The 16,697-nt window shown below is 29.7% G+C and overlaps 1 protein-coding gene across 17 annotated transcripts in view; it reads left to right on the forward strand.

The window, feature by feature from the left end:
- LOC145297530 (V-type proton ATPase 116 kDa subunit a 1-like) overlaps positions 1–16,697 on the forward strand; it is a 187,416-nt gene that overhangs the window by 139,374 nt on the left and 31,345 nt on the right. For 8 of the 17 annotated variants that reach the window (XM_080143458.1, XM_080143465.1, XM_080143461.1 and 5 more), the window contains one exon: positions 7,051–7,113. The exons of the other annotated variants lie outside the window; for them this stretch is intronic. In XM_080143458.1, the coding sequence (XP_079999584.1) occupies positions 7,051–7,113 (63 nt within the window). The remainder of the gene's footprint in view (positions 1–7,050; positions 7,114–16,697) is intronic. 17 annotated transcript variants of the gene reach the window in all.

Here is a 16,697-nt window from a genome sequence, read left to right on the forward strand (position 1 = left end):
TTAATCTGGGATGACCTATTAGGTGAAATTTTTGAAGATTTATAAATGTCTAAGTAATCATCTCCTAATGAGTTATAGATTTATAGGGTAATGCCTATAAAAAGAACAATTAAAAAAAAACTTTTCTTTGATTTATTTTACACTTTCTAAATGGAAATTTTATAACTGCCTGAAGAAGTCTAATGGGAATGAAATACATAAAAGACAGTCTTCCACTTATCATTTTCAAAAAAAAAAAAAATGTTGGATATTTTGTTCCATTCTCACAGACATAAATTGAGAAATGAATTTTTATATTCTTATCTAGTGTTTGCTGAGGTTTGCTATGCTTTTCTATTGTCAATGTCATTGGTCTTGCTGCTGTTTCTTGATATGTGAATGCATTTCTGCTTTGTATTAGTTTCTTGGCTCAACAAAAATTTTAATGATAACAGAGAGGAACATAGGACTTCAATTACACTATAGCCACTCTGTGAATGAAAACTGTTAAGTCAAGGGAAGGTGGGGTAGCACATTTTAATAATTATTTTTGTCATATGTCATTGACATTTTATTTAAATGTATTTATTTATCCATTTACTTTTTTTTTAATATGTAAGAGAATATTTTTTTATTATGGTATCATTAAATTAGTAATAGAACTAAATTGTTATAAAACTAATTGTTGTCCAGGTAATGTTTTAATCTTTATAAAATGATTGGATGTGAATAGCTTCAACCTTTAATCTTTTAATTAAATGAGGATTTGTTAAGAATATTAAAGCCAATTCAAATGACTTTCCATTTGACAATTTAAATTCAAGTTTCCTTCAAATTTCCAAGTGTCACAAAGTAATTCATTCCTTTACTTTTTCACCAATAAAAAATATAATACCTTGCTTGTTTATGAAGAAACTTAAATGCAATATGGTGGATTTAATTTCAGATTATTTTAATAGGATTTTAAAAATATTTTATTTTACACTATTGAATTGAATTTTTGATTTGCATAAATATTTAGTGTGTAAGTCATAGTTGTGACAAAAAAACATGTAAAGTTGTTTTATAATTTAATATAGAAATTAGCCAAAAAGCAGCCATGATGGATCTATCCCCATTCCAGAAAAAAAATGAAATTTGAAATGCTGATTTCAGGATTTAAAAATGTCTATTTCAATATTTAATAAAATTTCTTTGTCACAACAAGAGTGATGTTGACAACTTTTTAATTTAGTGAGTCCTGGTATACACAAATTTGATTTTAATGGGTCCCCAGGAATTTTATAGATCAAATAATGTACATTTCAAAGAATGATTGGCCCTAAGAAGTTGCTCTTGATGTTCAAGGTAAAAGGTAATAATGAGGTTTTCATTTGAGAATCTTTGTTCATAACCAACTGTAATATTATATAAAGGCAAGAAATGTATTTCACTGATTCTTGTCACAAAATTAAGTTGTTCAATTAAAAAAAAAAGGACAAAAAAAAAAAAACCGAGTATGTCAAGGAAACTGCTTTTCTAGTTAGCTTGAAATGGTGAGGGAATAAAAAAGAAACATAGAAAAAGAAATGGGAGATAAAAAAGAAAAAAGAACCTAGATCTGTAACTAATTTTCAGTTTGTATTATTTTTTTATCCAAAATATTGGCTTGCTTCCTTAGATAAGTATGATTTTTACTGCATTCTTTTGAGATTTTTTATGTGCCTCTGACATGATGCATAGCTATCAGCATCTTTGCAACAGTGAAAGGTGTTTGTCCAGAATTCCCTTTATATTAAAAAAAAATCCCCCAAAATACTGAAAAATTTGTGTATACCATCACTGAACAAAAAGATCATATTCCAAAAATCATGTTAATTGATCAATTTTTTCTAATTTATAAATTTTATGAGGAAGCAAGGACTGAGTCTCTCTTGCCATCATCTTGAAAAAAAAAAAAAAGAACTCAGTTTGGACTTTTGAGATCTTTTTTGTTTATTTTCAGCCCTTTAATGGTTACGATTTACCATTAATCATTTAAAATCATAGAAAAATAATTTTCTATATAAAAAAAAGAAATTATTTGATCGATTTTTGATCTGATATTTGGAATCTGATTTTTTTATTCTGTGACAGGTGCTTACATCATAAAGATTTTTCTATATTTTTGTTTTTATTATAGGGGCAATTCTAGACAAGTACCCAATGAATAATTATGACCAAAATGCACATGTTACATTTCTCTAGAGTCACTAAATTTTGCAATTGGAATAAACATATTTACCATTTGTCTATAATTCTTTTTTTTTTTTTTTCCCCATTCCTACGTATTTTTGCTTATTTCTTTTGTGGGATATGGGGTAATCATACATTTTGTTTAATCAGAAAGCAAAATCTGGAAAGTTAATATTCATAACATTTATTTTTTTTAATATAGAATTTGCTTTATTAGAATTCCCATGGAAGTAAGAGGCAACATAAGCAGTGTTAACTAGATTTAAAAAAATATAGATGCTCCTTTATTGGCATGTAACATCCATGACTAGAACTGCATAGATTTGTTATATATTATCACCTTTTGTGTCTCAACAGATTATGCTGGGTGGGGGGAGAGGGATCTGTTGAGCTTGCATTTTTTTTTCTATTTGATTTTAACTAAATTTGATCGAGCTAAAACCATGACTCAGTTTTTTTTCTTCCGTCATGTCTACTCTTTGTATGATTTGTCATAATATAAGTGGCCAGTTGCTTATTTTTATCATTTTGTTACCTATTCATTGTTAATCATAAATATTGGATGAAAAAAAAAAGACAACTTAAGCAGTTATCTTTGATATAAGAATATGCATCCTCTTTTTTTCAATAGCTGCATGTATAAATAACTATTCATTTGCATGTGATACTAAGGCAGGTAATTCAGTATATATTCAAACAAGTTCAAACATCAGCAGTAACTGACAGAAGTATTAATATTTTTGTAATGTAAAAAGACAATTTTTTTTTTCTAAGTGGATCTAATTTGGCATTTGTGTATTTTAGGTTTTGGGAACAATTTTTTTGTTTTCATTTTTCAAGGATTCTAAAAGGAGACAATTCAGTTTTGCATGGCATATTGTTAAAAGCAAAACAAACACACTAAATCAATAACACAAAATAAAACATTATCTGAACATTTATTGAATTAAAATAAAAATTTTGAAATAAACTGCAAGAGGTATTTTTTTTTTGTATTTATATGAAAATATGACTTTAAAAAAAATGGAAATGTAACAGTCCCAGAAAATAAAATTCTGAAAGCAATGAAAGTGGTCATTATATGAAAATCTATGACTTAAAAAAAAAAATGAAACTTTACAAAATGAAACTTTTATAACATATCAAAATAATCATAACTTTATGACCTGAATTATGATGTAGATGATTAAGAAAATATTTATTGTTAATTTTAGATGGCGGCATACTGAATCTATGCAATACAGTTGCAATCTGGAGGTATCTGGCATCTACCTAGATACTGAACTAATACATACAAGGCGTATTTGAATCAATTCCGACTTTATTTATGCCGTTATATCCATGTATTTACGACTGAATGAATTAGTTCAATCAGGTTATAAATGGCTGAAAGTTGTAAACTTAAAACACTTGAATTGTCTCTCCTGTTGAATTCTTCAAAAATGAAAGCAAAAAAAAATCCTCCAAACCTTAAATGCTCAAGTGTTTAACATTTTATTTAAAAAAAAGTTAAATTACAAAATTTTTCTAAATAGATTTTATTGTTTAAATAGTAATTAGCAATTGGTAGAAATTGATTTATTGCTTAAAATGTATAAATTGAAATGGCGCTTTAATCTTTAAGTCTTACATGAAGTTCCTTTTACTTTAATTCGTTTGGATCCAATATAAAAAAAACCCCACAAAAATGCTTAAACCTATAATTTTTAACAGCATCAGTTTACACTTCCTACAATTTGTAATTATTTTTAATCTTCTAACAACCAACAAAACACCTTAACTTACAACGTCAAAGAAAATGAACAAACATTTCCTAGATCAACAATAACATTTAATGGAGTCTATTTATGGCCAAGGCCCGCACACCAAGTTTTGTGCAAATCCAATCACCAGTTGTTATGTAATATCGCTTACAAATCAAACAAGAGACAAGAGTGAAAACATAAACTCCTCTTTGGGGGAGGTGATGAAATTAAAATAGGAAATCATTTTCTCTCATGTAGAAGAAAAGAAAAATAGTCTGTTGATAAAAAGTTAGTTTGAGTAGAAAAATGCAAATTCAGTTGAATTTTTTGATTCGAAAACATCTTGGCCGCCAATCTATGTAGATTGTAATTCACTTTAAATTATCCTTTCACTAATTTCATTTGTTATGTTAAAAACAAGGCTTTCGTCAGATTTATTTTGCATTCGTGGTAATGCTTTCCCAATATTTACATATAACTAGACTCCAACCAGTTAAGTCAGTATTATATATATTATTAAATATCTGCATACAATGAAAATTGATGTTATTATTTTGTTTGCTTGTCACAAACATTTTTACTTTTCATCTGTACATGGCTGATTTAAATGTTGAGAAGAAAGGTAAATTATGCAAATAAGAGAAGTGGCAAGAGAAATGGAATGATGTAAATAAGTAAAAGAGAAAGGGAAGGGATCTATTATTGTGACATCACAAAAATTTCATAAATATTTGAAATTTTCGAAATATTTATGAGACTAACTTTTTCCCCCTCTCTCTTAAGTAAAAACACTATTACGTAATTAGGTGTCATGTTAAAATAAGTAAAAATTTCCAAAATTGCAAAAAAATAATTGAGTAGAAAAATAATTACAAAAAAAAAATAAAATTTATTGAAAAATGCAGTTTTAAAGGTTTTTTCTCTCTGTATTTATTTCTATCCCACCGCAAGATATGTGACACTAAGGTTCGTAAAGTGAGATTGAAAAGTCAGCGCTCCAGATGAGGAGCACTTTAATCCTAAAAAAGATGCTTGTGCAGCCCATCAGAATTTACCATTAGAGGCACCTAAGGTAATTAGCAATAAACTAACCCCTTCTCCAAGAGAGAAGGCAAAGCCTGGGGGGGGGGGGATGAATTTCCTAGAACTGAATAGAACCAGCATTACACCACAATCAGCAGAACGGGTCATTAGGAATGACAAACTCGCTTATCTCCATTGTTTTTACTTCACTTTTGCTATTTCAAATTAGAAAATGACTGATCAATAGTAACAATGTTAAGAGGTTAATGTGAATTGATTGAAACATTGTTGAATGTGTATGTTACACCTCTGCATTGTATTGCCTTTTATAAACTTAAATTTCTTTTAAATAACAATGTTTTGTGTGTGTGTCGATCACTTTTAAAATTTTTTTGAAATTTTTACTGAGGGCCATTCCAGAAGTAAATCCTTCTATTTTTTTAACTCAAAGTTGAAGATCTTCAAAGATGGGAGTGATACTGCTAAAATGAGTAACATTTTATGCTCCAGAATTTATTTTTCTACATAGTCACCATCATTCGCAATGTACTTTACCAGGAATTCAATGACATATCCATGACAAGGGTTGCTTTTTTAGAGTCTCACACCATCAATATCTGCAACAGATAGATGAAACTCTTAGGTCATGGACGCATGTTCAGTCATCAGAATGCAATTTGAAATCCCTCTGATCCATTTGGGTGGAATAAAAAAAATAGTAGTCAATTCTTTTGGAACACTCCTCATAATTTTGACATGACACATAATTACATAATAGTGTTTCTACTTAAAATGCATTTAAATTTTTTTTTTTTTTTATATCCAATTATAATACACAAGCACCGTGATCTATTTTTCAATTGGCCAAAAAAGTGAAAAAGGGAGAGGAAAAAGTGGAGGTAGAGGGTTGAGAGAAAGACATAAGTTTTTAAAGATCTTACATAGACTTTTGAATATTTTTGTTTTGTTCATATTTCTGGGTAATGCTCGATAGCTAGTATCTAATAAATCAACTTTTAAATGTAAAAATAGAATACAATTTCCTTGCTATTATATTTAAATACCCTGAGCTTTTAAGAGTTTATGATTATTTAAGTATCCACACACATATAATGTTAGAAACTAGAAATCTTAAATAGTTTTGTTCAAAATGAATACATAATTTGATTGAATAAAATTCAATAAAACATGCAATGCATGGGAAATTTATAGAAGTGTAACAGACAAACTGAAGTAAATTAAGATACATAATGGTGAAATAAGCTATGCAGATTCACTTTTTATTAATACAATATACATGTATTTTTTTTTTTCTAACATTTTATACTTGCATTGTGTTCTTTACTTGTGTCAGCATGCTCAGATGGAATTTCCATGTTGTATAATATATTTCATGAAAATTTTCCTTCATCAGATATGTGGTCGATTTTAGTTATGCACGTTTGAATTAAAAGTGAACACATATCTGATGAAGGAAAAATTTCCCCAAAATATTATACAACATGGAAATTCCATCTGAGCATGCTGACACAAGTAAAGAACACAATGCAAGTATAAAATATTAGAAATAAAAATACATGTATACTGGATTGATAAAGGTGAATCTGCATAGCTTATTACACTGTTATGTCCAAATTCACTTAAGTTTGTCTGTTACACCTCTGCATTGTGTTGCCGTCTATAAATTTCTTTTATATACACAACAGACAAAGCTTCAAGCAAACTACATTAACTGCTTATGCAATCTATTGTAATTTTTCTCATTCATTTTAATTTTTAAGCATTAAATAAGTCTTACATAGAAATTTAAACACATTTTTAAAAACTAATAATTTTAATATTTTTTATTTTGCTTTACTAAGATTGGCCTATTTAAAGAAAAAAAAACTAACGTTTTTTATTTCTTCATAATAGTGTTATTGTAAAGACACACCAAAATAATAAATGAAATGAGAACAGGAAATCAAAGACGATTTTCTGTAAGAGTATATTGATTTGGGAGGGGGGAGGAAAGGAGATATGACACCCCCCACCCCTCCCATTTCTGATGAAGTAATATTTGGTTCTTTTTATTTCAACATGGCATTAGTATACTCTGCTGGTAGATTATGAAGATGAAAAAGAAATTCATATTTTTGAGCGTCCTGATGATGTAAGTTTTAGTTTTCTTCCTGCTTGATTTTAATGATATATATAAAAAAACGTTTTTTTTTTTTGTTTTTTTTTGCTGTTTATTTCTCTTGCAATTGAAAATTAATTTTTTTTTTTTTTTTTAATAAACCTTTTTCTCTTCTTTCTCCTCGGCCTTATGGAAGGTTCTGGTTTTGCTAAAAACTCAATTTTTAAAAAACTCTTTTGATGTGGTTTGCTTTTGTTTAACCCAATTGGTCAGATGCAAATCTAATTCTTCTCTTTTTCTTTGTTTTTTTTTTTATCCTTACATACTTGCCATATAACATATACATTTCAAGAAGTATGAACAAATAGAAAAAGTATTTTTTCTTTTTTCAATCTAAAATGTTTCACTATGTTTGTGTTTTCATCAGATTATTTAAAACTGAACTCTTGTGCTTCATATCCTGTGCTACCAGATCAGGCTATCTGAAGATATTGGCTTTGTGACCTAAAAAGCATCAAACATTGTTATTATTTGTCCCCCCCACACACACTTTATATAGCATAACTATGTTGACACTGGTTTCCATTAGATTGCCAAAATTAAGCAACGTTGACCCTGGTGAGTACTAAAATGGGTGACCATTTGGGAATTCCATGTGCTGTATGTGCTCTCCACTTATCTCTGCATTGTTTTCAGTCGTCCTGAACCTCTCCTTGCCACTAGACTCAAGCAGTGCCAGTTCAGGAGAGGACTGAATGGAGGCTTCCTTCTTCTCTTTGCAAAACTCCATGTTCTGCAAAGTCAAAAACAATAATTTTCCTCTTCAAAACAACCCAACTAAACAACATGAATAAATATTTAAATAGGATATAACGAACTTGAAGCATAAAAGCTTTTTTTCTAAAATTACCAGATTCAGCATTAAATAACTCAAAAAGGATGGATATGCCATAAAACAAAACAACCAAATCATGCTTTATAAACCTCATTTCTTTATGCTTCATACACCTGTAAATCTAATGAGTATTTTAACTTCTAGTTTTTGCTTTTGAAGACGTACATTCTTAGGGATATCTTTCATGAACACAAGACCGCCGTTTTGTATTGTGTCATCATCGATGCTGGAAGAAAGAGAAAAGGACAATAGAGAATTGATAGCTGGATTTACTCATCACATACACATTTATTCTCATAATATCTGGCAATCTTTACATCATCAACGCTCTGATCCCCATTTGGCATCAATTGAAATGGATGGCTCTCGTCTTGGGGAGGCTCCATGTTTTGACAAGCTTCTGGGTTTGACCTTTACTCCTGATCTGAAATGGAACATGTACATGAAATCTGTTGCCAAGGACGCTGGGAAAATGGTGGGATCATTCTACCGCTTCAGAAGATATCTCACTACTAATGCAATTCTCTATCTGTATAAAAGCCAAGTACGTCCAAGGATGGAATACTGCTGCCACATTTGGGCAGGAACTGCTAAAAACAGCCTATCCTGCCTTGACAAAGTACAAAATAGACTTCGTGGTTTAGTGGGGGATGCCCTTGTCTCTTCCCTGCAACCTCTCTCCCACAGAAGAGACGTTGCAAGCCTGTCTTTGTTTTATCGTTATTTCCATGGCAGGTGCTCGTCTGAGCTCCAATCCCTCGTCCCCACCGTACCAATCTTTCACGAAAAACACCCATCTGGCTGAAACTACTGTCAATAATTTTCCCCACTCTTTATCTGTGCCTAAATCCAAATGTAGATTCCATGAGCAAAGCTTCTTTCTTAGAACTGCACCCCAGTGGAACTCTCTGCCGCTTGCCTGTTTCCCACCTGACTACAACTTGGACGTCTTCAAGTTCAACATAAACAAACTCCTGACAAATCTTCCCTTAAGACACTCTATCAAAACCCCCAATATTAATGATTACTACAATACTATCTCATTGATTACTGTACACACAATAACCCTTATCCCTGAGTGGCCTTCGGGCCTTGATAAGTGGTGACTCCCATGTAAAAAAACAAAAAAAAAATAGTTTGTCACAGACAAATCTAAAAGGGAGATATAGGTACATAATATAAAATACAAAGAGAACAACCACATTATTAAAAGAAATGCATTACAATCAGAAAGATATGTGTTTCCAGAGTCGGAAATAAAGCATATTCATGAACAATGTAAAATATACAGTAATTACATTTGTGTTAAGCTATTCTGGAAGTCTATGCGACTACTACCAGACAAGATGCTTGACACAGTGCTAGAGTTTGGAATCACCATAGAGAGGTTGCCAGCTGGTCGGAGCATATCTAATGGCTTTGAGATGAGATTGGCCAGAAGAGAGAGAGAGAGAGAGAGAGAGAGAGAGAGAGAGAGGCTTGTTCTGAATTCAGCACATATGTGGAACAAGTTTTATTACATTTTGGACAGGAGAGCACATTCTTCAAATGTTGGCCAGAATAATTCAAGGAAAATAACTTTAATAATTTTGAATCAACACACTCAAATAATAAAATAATGACACTCAATATGAGAACAGTAGTTCGAAGAATCCAAATAATACGAATCCTCATCTAAAAAATTCACAAGCATAAGAAAATAAAAAAAATACATCAAATCATCATCATTATCATTAGTAGTAGTACTAGTATACTTGTTTGAATTTGATGCAGTTTAATAATGAGCTTGAAATTTTCATGCGTGCATATCTGGTACTTACAAAATTAATACCAATTACATTACAAAGATTCTGAATAACAAAAGAAAGAAAATAGATAACAGCTATAATTTTAAACCCTATCAAAAATGTGGAAATCATATGAAAATAAATAAGACTCTCAGCTTAATTTTAAAAAATCCTGATTGTCAACTGAAGGATAGGGAGTCGGTTGAAATAATTAAAAAAAAAAAAAAAAAAAAAAATTTAACTCCCGCTCTCAAGTCTGGTTTAAAAAGTACTACTTTGATTTGATTTGATGCATGCAAAAATTTCTGATTCCCAACTGCAACTTGCCACCTCAGAGATGAAGAGCCGGTATTCATGAGATCACTGCCATCTTTGAACATCCTAATCATAAAACAAATGGTTTTCCATTTAGTGTAATTTGATGAAGTTACAAACACGAGAGAAATGTCTTTAAATTACAAAATGATTATTAGAACATGTTTTTTCTATTTGTTAGTAGTTCTCATATATATACAGGGTGTCTAAAAAAAATGTATTGTAATGATCTGTTTCATGACACTTGCAAATCCCTTGATGCACATTATCAGCGTTGTCTGGACAATAATGGTCATCAATTTGAACATTTGCAAACGTGAGTCTTAAATTACTTTTGTCTACTGTATTCAAAACTATTTCATTTCACTCTATATTCACAAATAAGTTTTATCATCAGTCAAAATGTGAGTCCATTTTTTAGACACCCTGCATATATATATATATATATATATATATATATAATGTAATATTCCAATGCTAGATATGAACGTTTTATTTTCTTCAAACATGTTTTTAAAATTACTAATTTTTTAAAAACTTAGGATAGCAGTTAGATATTAATCCCAGCATTCCAGTGTGGTTCAAAAGCTTTTAAAAATCCTCTGCATGTTCTTAAATTGCTCTTCTGTAATATGTACCTTCTGTGCACCTAAATGGCAAACATTTACTTTTTCTCTTTTTTTTTTTTTTTTTTTTTTTTTTTTTCCCATACAATGCAGACATAAAACTCCTACCAATTATAAAGCATTATACTCTGAGGATTATTTATAGTACCTATTTACTATGCCTCCCCACGGGGCAGAGTTAGACACCAGGGTCGTTTTTTAACGTGGAGAAAAGGTACAAAAATAAAAATTGTCTCAGTCGTGAAGGATTTCTCCTCCACCGAAAGAGAACAAGAAATGGAAGTGCAGCAATGAAGAACAGATACTACACTTTGATCTTGAAAGTTAAAAACAATTGACCTCTGCCTTCTGAGGATTATTTATAGTAACTGAAAAAACAAAAACCATTGGTACTAACCTGGATTATAGAATCTGTATTTTATATTTAAACAAATTGTACAATTATTTACAAGACATTCTTTTGTAACATATTTTACATGTTTCCTGTCATTAACAAAAAAACTTTAACATTTTTCTACTTTTGGCCCTTTCTTAATCTGTGTAAGATTAAAATTTATTAGTGTACAGCCTTTACAGTGATTGAAATTACAGCCTTCAGATCACAACACTTTTGTACTTAATGCGCACCCACCCCGTTAAACAAAACTATCTAAGTTTTAGTATTATACTAGATCTTTTAGATCTAGATGGTCCTTCTAGTATATATATTTATATATGTAGTCACTGATCAAATAGATGACTTCAGGAAAATATTAACCTGGTATCAACTTTTGTCTGATGTGAGATGATATATCATTATTTCTACAATTGACACAAACCATGAAAGCCGCACCTAGACTCTAGTTTCACCCTCCTTTAGGCTCATCAGTAAAACATATCCAAACTTGGGTTTTGACTCCTTAGTTTGGATATATTCTACTGATGAGCCCAAAGGAGGGTGAAACTAGTCTAGGACTTCCAGTCTGTGGCTTTCATGGTTTGTGTCATTGTCTGATTGTGGAAATAATGAAATATGATAAATATTTTAGGCAATTAAACTTAGGAATATAGCATTTCATATGGATGATCTGATACCTTAGCAAATTATCATCAAGGATTCATAGTTATCATTTATTCCATATAAACAGCCTCTTGGCAAGGGAGGATAGAAAAAAAAACTCACTAAACATCATTTAGATTGAATGAGATTTAAATTACACCAAATTCTACAGATCATCAAAATAATACTCTTTAACATTTTGGCTATGAACAAAGTGTAGTATCGGTTCTGATACTATACTTCATCTTTTCTGTCCTGAGTGAGCAAAAAATCCTTTTAGACTGATGTAATTTTTATCTTTGTCGCAATCTACAGTGCTCCCTTTTGGGAGCTGGATTTTTTCCCTACAATACAAAATTACCATGTGTCTAACTCAGCTCTTGTGGGGAGGTTAGTAAATAGGTACTCCCTAACAAAACATAACTTCAGTCATGTAATCTATATTTTCCCACTTTTCACAATAGGATGTTGTTTTTGATTCTTTTGAATCATATCTTTGCCACCATTACATTTTGAAAAATGTCCAAAATGTCTTAGGATTATGCATCTGTCTTGGAATGGGTGTTCCAACTAGTATCCTTTATAACTTTTATTTGGGATCTTGCAACTTTCATAAGCTTCTTTAGTTATTCTTTAGTTTCTTTAAATTTCATAGCCTGAATTCTTGAGCATGCGAGGAGGGTGGGTGTTTAATATTCAGTTATTGTATCATACATTTGCTTGAAATATACCTTAACAATGATATATTATACATTAGATAAATGAATAAATAAAAATAAGAAAAGCAAAAGGTGAAGCGCGTTCAACTCGAACCAATGTTTTAAGTAACTGGAACAGAATCGATAGACAAGATGCACTTTTCGACCCCATCCAATCATCAAGGAGTTAAGGGCTTTCAGAATATATTATAATGTTATAATAGATCGTCTTTCTCTACCTCCCCTTCTCCCCTCTCACTCTCTCTTTGCTGCCTACTTTCACCTGTATTTCTCTTGGAATTATTTATATCATTACATTACTCTTGTCACTGATATTATTTATTTACATTATTCACCCTTCCTCCAATCATTTATGCAAAAACATTCAGTCCTCAGCTTTAGCATTATATATATATATATATATATATGTATTACTATATGCATATGTTATGCATTGTAACCTTAGAAGATAGTCTCTATTTTGCCGTTATCAGCACGCAGTCCAATTTTGACAACGTTAGTTTGTGCAGGTATTGCCGTCCTCTCACATACAACACCTGGCATTTCTAAGTGGTCACCCATCTGGTACTAACCAGACTTGGCATAACTTTGGTAATCTGACAAAAACCAGTGTGATTTAACATTCTAACTATGTTGAAAGATAAATGCATCTGACATCACTTAAACATAAACCAAAATGTGTATTTTAGAATTTAGTCTTAAAATGTTTTTTTTTTCCCCATTTAAAAATCTAAAGTAACTTTTATAGAAAAATACAGTTTTGTAAAAAGTAAATATAGTAAAAATGAAAATTGGTAAAATTGCAGTATAGTTAATAATAGAAATCCAAAAGGATAAAAAAATTAAAACTAATAACTTTTATCAAATGCATTAAAATGGAATTTTCTACTGACTTGTACATTTTTAAAGTATGGATTTATTATCTTCGAAATTGTTTATTATTAAGTTAAATTATCGAAACAAACAAAAACAAAGACGGCTTTCTGTTGATTTTCTTTTTTTGATTTTCTATTATTAATTTCTTTTTTTTTTTTTTATTAAGGTGATTAGTTAAGTTCAGGCTTTGGAATAGTGTAGAGTAAGTAATTTTTATTTACTATTCTTTAAGGAGTAAAACCCCACCAGTAATAAGCAGTTATTTTGTTTCTTATGTGTCATAAAAAGAGAGCTTTGAATGAAATCTAATCTTGAAAATAAGAAAATAATAATGGGAAATAGTTTCAGAATATTTAAAGTGTACAGATTGGTAGAAAATTTTAATGCCTTAGTAAAAGTCATTTGTTGTATATATACATAGATTTGATTTCTCGTCTATTGACTATACGGTAAATTTACTAAAAAGTGTTATTCTGAGGCCAAGTCATTTTGAAAGTGCATATTTTGTTTACGTCTGGAAAGCAATTTGAATGATGGCAAATACAATTTCATACTAAACTCCTTTTTTTTTTTCACCTGCCAGCTTTAATGGGGTGCTCAATCTACATTTGCTCCTTGAAGTGTAAAGTAATTTTCTTTGGCTCTTATTAAATAGCCTTAAAAGGCTAAGTGTTTTAGAGTTATTGGAAATCCGTCTTTTGGACCACTCTGTACTAACCAAATGTAAACATATACTAATGTTTTGAAACCAAAATAACCTTTCTATGCTATTACTTATATTAACCTTTTCATTTTATTTTTTTTAACTTGTATTCATTTTTAATGCCATTTGTATTTCTTGTATTTGAGAAAGGGAAGTAACTATAATCTGATTGGAATTGGTTTTTAGATAAAGCTTAGGTAATTATTAACTTAAAAAGGATCTTTAGAAAATACTGTTTAGCACTATTTAAAAAGAAATATTGTATAAAGCAATTATATCTAATATTTTGTGTGAGAAAAAATGTGTAATATAATTCAATAAAAAAAATACAATCTTTGTATACAAGGTCATTTTGAATTTTCAACATTATTGTTTACAGGTATACTGAAAGAGACAAAATGGCTGACATTTCTTAGTTGTGTTTTTAGTGCTTATATATTTTGGTAAAGTGTGTGTGTGTATACATATATATATAATGAGGCAGTTAATTGATGCAAAATATCATTTATAAAATTGTTCAAAAACAGGGAATACAATATATAAAAATTTATTACCTTATTCTATGGAGTTAAAAAAAATTAGGCGTTTTTCTTCAGGGAAAATAACTAACAAAAACGAAGTATGAAATTGCTATAGATTTGATAGTTAGCATAAAAATTTAAACTTTTGAAAATTCTAATGTTCTAAAAGTGAAAAAAAATATTGAAAGTGATGTCCAAAAATCCATACATACAGGATAGAATGATAAAATTGTTGCTCTAAAGAAAACAACACTACAGCTTTATTTTAAAACTTTTATTGAAAAAATCAATTCAGGTAACTTAATTATGTAGTAGTGCTGACATCTATTCAATGTAGCCACCTTCAAATTAGTAGATGGTCTGCTACAAAAAAAGAAAACCGGTTTTCGTCAAACAGAAACGGAATCATGTTTTCTTTTTCTATGGCGACACTTTTATTGTTCCACCTTGTGTGTGTGTATATATATATATATATATATATATATATATATATATATGTATATATATTAAAACCAGTTTTTACTTTCTAATTCTTTCTTTGTTTAAACTATTAAAATATTTGTGTTACTGTGTCCTGAAGAAGGGCTCATTGACAGAAACATAAGCTGTATATGAACTAATAAAGCAGATTCAACAATTTTAATGTTTTTCCTTTAAATAAAATTTATAAACTGCTAAGCATTTCATGAAATATTTATATGAATTATGTATTTATAAATTATTCTATCTACATTTCTATGCTAGCTTTATTCTTTTTAATAGAATTATAACCACTTAGTCAAGTTATAGAACTTGAATTGTTGAAAATAGTTGGCATAGACATTTGTCTCAGATTTTTAGTAATTAATCTTAGTGCCAATCATAAAGAACAAATTTGCTTTAATTCAATGTGCATAATGGACCAAATGTATTATTGGCACATCAGTTATTTAATCCTTTGAGATAAGAAGAAAATCCCCTTTTGTATAAACAATTTCCACCATTTTGTATTCATTTTTATAAACTGGAAATGTGGAATTCTTTCTTAAATGCAATTGGTAAGTTGCTCAATAACATTTTTTTACTTATTCATAATAATTTTGGTTGGGTTTTAAATCTGCTTGCAAATCATTCTTATTTTCCTACTGATTTGGATCGTTTGGTTTGGTATCATCCTGCAACCCTTTAGGAATTCTAGTGAGACTTTTTTTAAATTTTTTATTTAAATGGAACTAAGTTTTTTTTTTTTTTTTTTTATATACTTCCTCTCTTGATTGTTCGGCATGTCTCTCAAACTCCTCAATGCCAGAGAAACCATCTCTGAATTATTCAATGCTTATTTGGTAAAAATACTTAATACTGATTGGATCAAAATACTTAATCTTGATTTATCTCTATCAAACTTCGTGAGTGGTGGATAAAATTTTATAGTACTTTCATTAATGTATTTCATCTATGTGTGCTTACATTACTTTCCCTTTCTAAGCACTAAAAACTAAATAATTTCAAATGTTTTCTAATGATTTTTGCAATTAGCTCAGTTGGTAGAATGAAAGACCTGAATATTTTGGTTTTGATTTCAGCTAATGATGTTCTCTTCATTTATGTATATACTTTTTTCAATGACTTTAAAAGTAACCAGAAATAAATTTTAAAAGTTTTAAAGTAATCTAGTTTAAAAAGAAACCGTTTGTCTGCATTTTACAGACCATGCTGAAATAATCTATAATATAAAGGACAAGTCTAGTCCCAAGTAAGATTCTTTCTATTATCAAGAATTAAACACTATTTTTTATGTTATATAGAAAATATTGCTTTCAGATTAAAATTTAAACATTAGTTTTCTTTTTTATCTGAGGTTTGGTTTTAGTAGTGCTCTGAAGGTTTCCTTATTTTCATGTGTATCTAAACACAATGTAACCCGGGATAAAGAACTTCTCTGTCCTTTTGTTGGTGTTGCCTTGGACCCATAATCCATAGTGCTCAATATCGTGCATAAAGCAGGTAGTAACTCAAAAGTGAGATTACATAAAAAACAATTTTTTTTCTAAAGAATGAGCGAGGGAGGACGACATTGATTTTAGTAATGTGTTAGAGGCATCAATGTTACACTCACTATTTAGCATATTCTATTTTGTCTTTTTAATAGCTCCTCAG

Source organism: Euprymna scolopes, chromosome 18 (assembly GCF_053919585.1).
Source record: "Euprymna scolopes isolate OS-2025 chromosome 18, ASM5391958v1, whole genome shotgun sequence".
NCBI lineage: Eukaryota > Metazoa > Mollusca > Cephalopoda > Sepiida > Sepiolidae > Euprymna > Euprymna scolopes.